At 45.2% G+C, this 9,077-nt stretch overlaps 1 protein-coding gene across 4 annotated transcripts; it reads right to left on the reverse strand.

Moving 5' to 3' along the window:
• Positions 1-543: 543 nt before the first annotated feature.
• Positions 544-9,003, reverse strand: AIMP2 (aminoacyl tRNA synthetase complex interacting multifunctional protein 2). 4 transcript variants are annotated; one of them, XM_039493343.1, is made up of 4 exons: positions 8,873-9,003; positions 6,138-6,344; positions 5,323-5,554; positions 544-942 (listed from the first exon to the last, which is right to left on the reverse strand). In XM_039493343.1, exons 1-4 carry the CDS (start codon positions 8,885-8,887, stop codon positions 557-559), a joined length of 840 nt encoding a protein of 279 aa, XP_039349277.1. In that variant the 5' UTR covers positions 8,888-9,003; the 3' UTR covers positions 544-556. The 4 variants fall into 4 exon arrangements, with proteins under 4 accessions (XP_039349277.1, XP_039349276.1, XP_039349280.1 ...); XM_039493342.1 differs by having other exon boundaries at positions 8,759-8,955; XM_039493346.1 differs by lacking the exon at positions 8,873-9,003 and adding an exon at positions 8,320-8,339.
• Between the last annotated feature and the right edge of the window lie 74 nt (positions 9,004-9,077).

The raw sequence follows: 9,077 nt of genomic DNA on the forward strand, positions 1-9,077 counted from the left end.
CTGGTCACCACCTGACCCTCTGAGGGGTGGGCTCTGAGCTCCCCCTCCTCCGATCTCCAGATGGGCTCATCCCATTCCTGGGTGGAGGGGAGCCACACCACCTCACTGCACTCCCTCACGCCTTTATCCCCTGCCTCCCCTAGGCAGTGTGTGTCTGGAGCTGTTTTTTTAGTAGTGTCTGATTACACCCCTCTCCCAGGTTGCCAGTGCAGGGAAGTGCCTAATGTTTACATCTAACATTTTAGCTCTAAGCCTCTTCCTGGATCGCTATGAGGGATAGCTTGGGGTCAAAACATGCCCTCAACACTTACAACCACTGGTCTGACATACAGCTGTGGCACCCCAGGCTATTATGGGTTCACTTTAATCTCATACAAATAAGATTACAAGCAAAAGGCAACTGTGATGTCTTTATTGGTATAAGACTTTACAATTGATGTTAAAAGACTTCAGTCCACAATCTCATTAAAAGACATTTTAGAAGAGACTTTCACAACCACCACAACAGGCATGCGGTGGAATAAAGCTACAGAATCCCCCTTGGAAGAGTGCATACTCATTTTAATAGTTTAAGGGCACTGTTGAAAGGTGCCAAATTCTCACAAGACTTCATCCATTTCTGTACATTGGCTGGAACAGCATTAGAGCAACTTGTCTGCTGAAGTGCACACCACGCCACGATGTCTGCTACAGTTAGTTCATTTCCCCCCAGCCAGGGTGTCTTGCCAAGGGTGGTGTTCATGGAGCGTAAGACTGCTGCTTTTTCTTTATTGCTACCTTCCTTCAGCTGGAAGATGGCTGTATCCACCCAACTGTCTATCAGAGTTGAAGTGACTGCATTATGCTTCTGGCCACATAAGGAGAACAAAAATCTAGCAATATTTCCTTCTCCTTCAATGGGACACATGGTTTGAATGCTGAACTTCATCTGGGGCTTGGGAACTGAAATTAAGACAAAAATAAGAACACTTGGCACCACAACTGTTTACAGTACATATAGGAAAAAAGGTTCATTAGTAGTAGAGGCAGGGCTGCTAGTGCCGCCTATTGAAGTTTTCCCTAGAAGATCCTGTTTTCAGTTAGTTATAACTTGCCCTGTTGGGTTGAAGTTTTCTATGCTAGATGTCTGCTTCAGTCTCAAGGGTGGGGGGTTTTTTTGGTTTTTTTTTTTTTAAATTTCAGCTTTTTCCAAGAATGAGTCTAGGAAAATACCTTTTGCTTCTGTTAAGTTCAGCCTATCATTTCAGTGAGACGTTCTAGCACCACCTCTTTCCCCCACTGCCCAATATTATGGAGCAGGGCCCTGAAATTTGGGAAAGAGGAGGGCTTTTGCTGTGATAATAAATCCAAATTTGGCCAAGTTCTAAGCCTTTGAAAAGTCAGTTTCCACATGCTCATTGGGGACTTAGATTTTAACAGCTAAATTCCTTGAAGAGTCTGTCTTCAGTGGGCATGCTGCAGTTTGAGACTAAGCAGAACTTTCCCTGCAGTGAATTCTGGACTCTGCTAGGTCCGGGAACCTGCCTAAGGGCAGGTACCTAACACTCTCTCATGCTCTCCATGATTCGTTGGGCCTAGGCAATGTGGAGGTGACGGTTGATTCCAATGAAGAATGCCAATGGCTGGGAAAGGGGTAGAGGAGTCTTTGTCCACTAGACTACACTCCACAGAGCCTGGAATGAAACCCAGCATGCTTGAGTGTCACCAAATATAAGTGAAACTCACAGGCGAAGTGTCCCATCCCACCGCACTCTCAAGCTGGTACACAGAGGATAACTACTTACTACTCCATAAACTCCAGGGGCAGAGGTCTGTAAGACAAATGTAAATATTCCAGTTCTACTGATGAATAATGCATGCATTCAAGATGATGCTCTCCAACAGAATTTGTTTTCAGGAGTTATTTGTGTATACCTCTCTTGCTTTTTGAATACTGCAATCTTAATCCAGCCCCCTTGTACATATATATTATGATAGTCTTTAATTATACGATCACACTTTTCCCCACAGGATCCCTGCTTCATTCAGTACTCAATGAGCAGCTGTTCAATATTGTTTTCTTATTGCTCAATGCATAGCCCCATGCCTGCCTTACTGCATACTATTCAAGACCTGTTCTTAAAAACAGAATTATTAATTTCCTTATGAGCTTTTCCATGTTGCTTACCACTATATTATTGGAGTGCCTTCCCAAATAATGAATGTATCTTAACCCTGTGACCCAGGGTGTATTTTACAGATAGAGAAACTAACAACAAGAAATTAAGATCAAAAGTATCTACTAATTTCAGGTGTCCAATTTGAGATGCCTAGGACCTGAGTTTCTGGTGTACTCCATATCATATATAGCACTTTATATATTCAAAACAGTTGCCACTGACTTCAGTTGCATCTGAATGCTTAGCATTTCTACAAACCCAAGGACTTAAGACAGGCACCCAGAAAATGAAGAACACAAAATTAATAACCTATGAAATGTTTGCATGGACTCCAAAGGCAGCATTCAACTGCCATAACCATGAGACTGTCCTTTCTCTTCCTGCAATCCCAACTCATTCACTACACACCTTCCTACTTCTGCAACAAATGAGGCAGAGGTCCTACCGACAAGTCTCTACTACACCCCCCTCATTCATCCCCACAGCAGGTCCTGTGAAAAAGTAGTATATGATTATGCAATTAAAGACCATCAAATGCATACACACAAGGAGGCCAAATTAAGATTGAAAATTAAGGCTGCCTATGCAACGTTCCTAACTTATAAGGGCTTGACTTTGCAATTTTAATAATGTTCTTTTAAATGTAGTTTCTGTGTAGTATGAAATAAGTTTAGGAATGTCTGTCATTGTTTCACTATCTCCCTAACTGGATAGTGCTACTATTGTAGTAGGGTTTTCCCTTATTCATATTTAGAGAATCATCAAATGAGAATGCAGTTCACTACAGAAAAGACTTTCAGAATAACAAGAAAATGATATTAAATTAGTTTAATAACATTTTATAAAATTGATAGGGATATGAATTGAAAGGGAGATAGCTGGAACTCAGCCTGGCTAAAATGGAAATTCGTGGTGGAAGAGGACAACAGGAGTAGGCCTTTATGCCTAATTTACTGAAGGTATAAAATAATGTCACTAATAAGGGCTTGTAGTCTTTGGCTCCTCTTAGATTAATTTCTTCTGGATTCCCAGGCATTGGTAAACCCCATACAACTTTACTCTCAGATTTGATTACTGAACTACTTCTGGAATCCTCCAGCTAGAGCAGAAACGGCTGAGAGGCATGGGCTAGGATGAACAGAACCTGTGCTCATTCTGGATAGCTTCCTGTTCACTTGCAGATGCAATTACACCTGCTGTCATCTAACTTAGGATAGTCTAGGACCCACTTGAGAGGTTCCTTGTTGCCCCAACAAGAGTGGGGCAAATGCTGTTAGAAGCTAACTTTTAGCTATACGTAGCCAGTGTCAGACCACATATTGAGGCGCCAACCAGTGGAATTCATTTCCTTTGACTAGTCCATCAATGGATAAGATCCGTAACAGTGATGGCAAAAATGTATTTTATGAGCTCAATCACTCTTTAAACAGCATGTTTCAGAACATATTCTGCTCACCTGCTCTATTAAAGGATCTTTCATGAATGCTCAAGAGGAGCACTCAACTCAAGCCTACTCCTTACCCACTTTTCTGTGTGTACACACCTGCCTCTGCTGTTTCATCTTTGTTGCTGCTGTTACTGGTATATAGGGGTGCCAACTATCCAATTGTGCAAACCCAAATACCCTTGTCCCACCCCTTCTCTGAGCCCCATCCCCACTCACTCCATCCCCCCTCCGTCACTCGCTCTTCCCCACCCTCACTCACTGTCACCAGGCTAGGCTGCGGGAAGCGGGCTGGGCTCTGGGAAGGCGTTTGGGTGCGGGAGGAGGTGTGAGGTCAGGCTCTGGGAGGGAGTTTGGCAGGGCTGCTGAAACAATTTGCACAGTGGCGGTGCTGAGAGCCATTGAACCAAACTGTAAGCCCTGTACATAATGGAAACTACTTCAAGCCGGGGGTGCTACAGCACCCCCAGCACATACTAGCACCTATGGAGTTTGGGTGCGGGAGGGGGTGTGGGGTCAGGCTCTGGGAGGGAATTTGGTTGCAGGCTCTATTGGGGTGCAGGAGGAAGTCAGGGGATCAGCGTTTACCTCGGGCGGCTCCCAAAAGCGGCCGGCACATCCCTCTAGCAGCGGCTCCTAGATGGGGGGGCCAGCGGGTCTCCGTGCACCACTGCCTGCAAGCTCCGCCTCTACAGCTCCCATTGGCTGCAGTTCCTGGGCAGTGGGAGCTGCGGAGTTGGCACTCAGGGTGGGGGCAGCGCGCAGAGACCCCCCTGCCCTCCCCCTACCCCAGGGGCGCAGGGAGGGTGCCGGCCTCTTCCAGGAGTGGCACGCAGCAAGGGCAGGTAGGGAGCCTACCTTAGCCCTGCTGCCGTGCCAGACTGTTAGCACCCAAAATCTCCCGGTTTGGCTGAAGTAGCCTCCGGGAGATTGAGCGTGATTCCAGGAGACTGCCTGCAAAACCGGGAGGGTTGGCGTCCCCACATTTCTGGCCTAGCTGAGGAAGAGCATGCTCTTGCAAGCTCCTTCTAGAGCAGCAGATGAGGGATACACCTGAACAAGACACATTTGAGTGTACACAAACTGCTGTCCAAAGGAAACTAAGAAAAAAAGCTCTGATTTTTTTTTTTTTAGTAACCTTAGGAATTACTTGTAGCAACAGTACCGTATTTTCCAGCATATAAGGCGACTGGGCGTATAAGACGACCCCCTAATTTTACAGTTAAAACATAGGTTTTGGCCTATACTCGCCGTATAAGACGACCCCCCCTTCCGAGGGGGGGGAGCCCAGAGCCTTTTAAATCCCAGCCGGGGCTGGGAATCAGAGGGCTCTGGGCTGCCCAATGCGGCGGGGAGCCCAGAGCCTTTTAAATCCCAGCCGCGGCGGGGAGTCAGAGGGCTCTGGGCTGCCCGCTGCGGTGGGGAGCCCAGAGCCTTTTAAATCCCAGCCGCGGCGGGGAGTCAGAGGGCTCTGGGCTGCCTGCTGTTTATACCCGGCGTATAAGACGACCCCTGATTTTTGGGGGTTGTTTTTTAGTATAGAAAGTCGTCTTATATGCCAGAAAATATGGTAGGTACAAAATTCACATGGAAGTGTGATTTTTCAAATTGAATGACCCTTTAAATGTTGTGTTCATCTAAAGCAAATGCCTGAAATCAGAACTATTTAACCACTTGCAAGCCAACACTCCCCTTCTGTAAGTTAGATGCCATTCTTACCATTCTTCCAAATGAGAGTGAAGCCCAACTGATACTCGTGACGTGACTGTTTCCTAGTCTGCTCACCGAAGCATTTCAAGAGGTTTTCTGGCACACATTTCACTGATGAGTGTGTATGAACAGCTGATAAAATCTTATAACGCTCACATAGCAGACTGTGCAGTACTAGCAGTGACAATGGAGGTTGAGAAGGGTTTGCATTGATCACAATATCTTTCAGAGCACCATAATCCTGCATCAAAAGTAAATAATATTTAGTAGACATTAATGTATAACAACTCATTGCACTGCAGAGACATTCAATAAGTACATTTTGGTATGGAACAAGGAATTTATCAAGCCATATAGTTGTATATCCTATAGCATTCAGTTTATTTTTAACATTTACAATATCTGCTCAAGCAACTTCCTTACCAAGCAGTAATATTTCTAAGATAAAAAACACAGTGCTCATCATGAGTCAAAACCTGGTTCTAGCTGAAGTCCAAGGTAAAGAAAGAGTCCATTAACTTCAGCAGAACTAAGGTTTAGTGCCATGGCCATAATTTCAGTATCAACTAGTCCATCTTAGAGTTCTGTGATCTGGAGGTTTCAAATAACCCAAACTGAGCAGATTTTGTTTTAAAGAGCAGTAGTAGGTCTTTTGTACATATCAGTTTTGAATATCCCAAATTTTACTCAGCCTGCAGTTTTTTACCCTTCTTATTCAAATTTGGATGCAAAGCAAATTAACTACTGATCAGAGAGACCTCTGCACAAAAGGTAATTCATTCACTGGACACATGTATATTGATAATATACCAGTCTGGACTTGCCTTCCCAAGCATTGAATCTAAGTCTGCTGCACTTGCAGTCAAAGGAGCATATTCATCAGCTTGGATTATATTAGTTACATCAAAGTCAGCATCTGGTGTTTGTATCATCTTTGAGAGCCCATCGACAGCAGTTTTAAGTTCATACAAGCGTTTTAAGATCTCTTCCTGGCGGGATTCAAGTGCTAGAAGTGATGGGTCAACCTCTTCCTAGAGGGAAAGAATTAAATTAAATTAATTTTCACTCATACCCAATTCAATGATATGCACAATTCATACATCAATACAATTATTGTATTGCTGTGTGAATTGTGCATAAGTCTCTATAGGAATTTATTTTGACACTAGTCGCATCACACCTCTCATTTTAACACACTATGGAAATATTTTAAAAATATCCTAAAGGAAATTCTTAAGCTTATTAGTATCCCATGTCACTTTCACTGACTTTACATTAACAGATGACTGCAAAATGATGGATTGTAAATATGCCCCTTATTTAAATGGTTTACTGAAATCTTATTGGTTAAAATATCTTAAGTAGTTTATTAAACAATTTTTGATCCACATGTTACAGCTCTATCTACAGAACAGTGATTCCAAGACATAATCAAAACCAGATAAAAACTGCAAATCTACATACATAAGAATTCAAAATTAAACCTTGAAGAGTTTAAGGACTTCAAGAATACAGAAGCCTAAAGAACCAAGAATGACTTGCCAGCCACTTACTTCAACCAGTGACTTTCATAGTGATGAAACTCATGCTGATGTTGCAATATCAAACAGCTTTAAATAAAAGTGAATTCTAGCGCTCAAACATAAGGCTTGGAGTCAGATCTGGTTCTTCCCAGAACTGTTATACAAACCCGAGCAAAGTATTTTACCCATCTGTGGTAGTTGGATAATACCTATCTTTGTGAAGTACTTTGGAGATCCTTAAAAAAAGTGGCAGTGAAAGCTTTAATTATTACCAGGCAAGATATGCAAGATTGTTTCATGTTAATTTTTAATCAAGATTACTGATTTAAAAAAAAATGGCAACAGGCAGTCTATACAATGCAAAATGAAAGTACTTTGGTGCTAAAGGCAAACACCTAATGTATATCCTTGTGCCTTATCTTAGGTGTGGCCCTTAATTCTTCAAAGTATGAGGAAAGAAAAAGCTACTATTTAGTACTAAAAGTGAGGTTTCACCAAGAATAGTATGAACTACACTGTATGGGCTGGTCTGCATACCCTTGCACCAAAACACCTACATTGATTTTCATTCACACCTGGTGGTATTTTTGTGCAAATGGGTACCAAACCTTACAATTAGATCTAATTTTCACAAAAATAGCTATTTCAAGTATGTGTAGTAATACTGCATTTCTGTAGAGAACATGTAAACAGAGAGGGTGAGGTACAGTAAATAGACTAATAATTCACCAACTTTTTCTTGCTCTGCAGAACACTGAAATATTCCCTCATGAACTATCTGCTCCTTCGCGCACACACCACCCATGACTTCCCAGGTTTGGCTATCAAAATATTTAATCTACAGACCACTACATTTATTTTACACGGTCCCATTTTTCCTATGCCACAGATTTTTGTATTGACAATTGGTAACTGCTTTGTAGATGTCAGGGAAACTGAAGGGTCAGGCAGCTGGAAAGGAAGCGTTGGAACTTTTGGCACCTGGGTATGCAAACTGGTTTGTGGCTGTGGGTAAAGAACGTAAAATTGATGTCTGCTAACATAATCAGCAAATAGTTGACAATGTTGACATCTGTACTGCCATATTTAGGATTTGAGTAGATAGCCTATTAAGATGCATAGGGAATTAACATATCTCAGTCATATTGTTGCAGAGTGGTAGCAAACTCAGGACAACAATGCTATCACCTTACACTTGATTCAGTCTATGGTTACCTTCACAGCCACAAAGGCAAGACACAACATCTTACTCAAAAAATAAAACAGATTCTGGCACACCCTTCCACAAAGAGAGATGGAGTCCAGGGCATGCCGAAGGCTTTGCCTATGACTCTCTATGGCCCCAGGAAAGACGTTGTACCTTCCTGTCTCAGTTTCCCCACTCGTAAAACAGAGATGCTAAGGGACTAGTACGACCCGCAGAGGGCTCTGAGAGTGCAGGTTCCACCACAGTCAGACCCCGTGCAACTCTGGGCAGGCAAACCTCACTGCCGACAAAGGAGGCTCAGCGTTATCGAGAGCAGGCAGCCGGGTAGGCCGGGACAGAGCTCCACCAGACCAGGGTTTCCCGGAAGTGGCCACACAAAGCAACGGTTGGCTTCCCCCGGTGCAGGAACTGAGGAATCCCCTCCCCCTCCGCGCCGGGCTTGGGGGTTCCGCGAGCTGCCTGACTTCTCACCCCCCCCCCTTTGGGGTGAATACCCGGGTCCGGGCTCCTCGGCCACGCGGGGACGGCGCCAGGTCCCTCCCTGCGCGGAAGAGTCCACAGGGCCCAGCTCCGGGGGCCGCTTAGACCCTTCCCGGGAAGAAGCGGGCGGGCCCAGAAGCAGCCCAACCCCCACCGCTCCCAGCCGAGCCCCCCAAGCTGGCCTCCGTCCCGCCCGCGCTCCTCAGGAGCCTTCCTCCTCCCGCTCCGCTCCTACCTGGTGCGGTGGCGCAGCGGCCGCCGGGCCGCCGTGCAGGTTCTGCAGCCGGTACATGCAGGTGGGGAGCTGCTCGGCCCGCACCGCGCCGGGCGCCCCGTGAAAGGACCTCACCTTGTACATGGGCATCGCGCCGCAGCGGCCCCGCGCCTACTGCTGACCCCGGCTGACTGAGTCAATCACACTGCGCTGCCCGCGCAGCCGGAACCAGCCCAGAAGCTGCCCCGCCCACCGCAACCTGTCTCCCATTGGTCCATGGATAAGTCCCTCACGCCAAAGCACACGTTATTGGTCCACCTAGAACCCTCTCCCCGCCCAG

This window comes from Mauremys reevesii, linkage group 10 (assembly GCF_016161935.1).
Source record: "Mauremys reevesii isolate NIE-2019 linkage group 10, ASM1616193v1, whole genome shotgun sequence".
NCBI classification, from domain to species: Eukaryota; Metazoa; Chordata; order Testudines; family Geoemydidae; genus Mauremys; species Mauremys reevesii.

Bases quoted from the DNA above. Each gene is read 5' to 3' on its own strand.
- AIMP2 (XM_039493342.1), bottom strand. From the start codon at position 8,887: ATGCCCATGTACAAGGTGAGGTCCTTTCACGGGGCGCCCGGCGCGGTG. The intron at 5,555-6,137 runs GCAAGTCCAGAC...CTTTTGATGCAG, and splicing joins TAGATTCAATGCTTGGGAAG to GATTATGGTGCTCTGAAAGA. The intron at 943-5,322 runs GTAAGAATGGCA...TCTTAATTTCAG, and splicing joins CACTCTCATTTGGAAGAATG to TTCCCAAGCCCCAGATGAAG.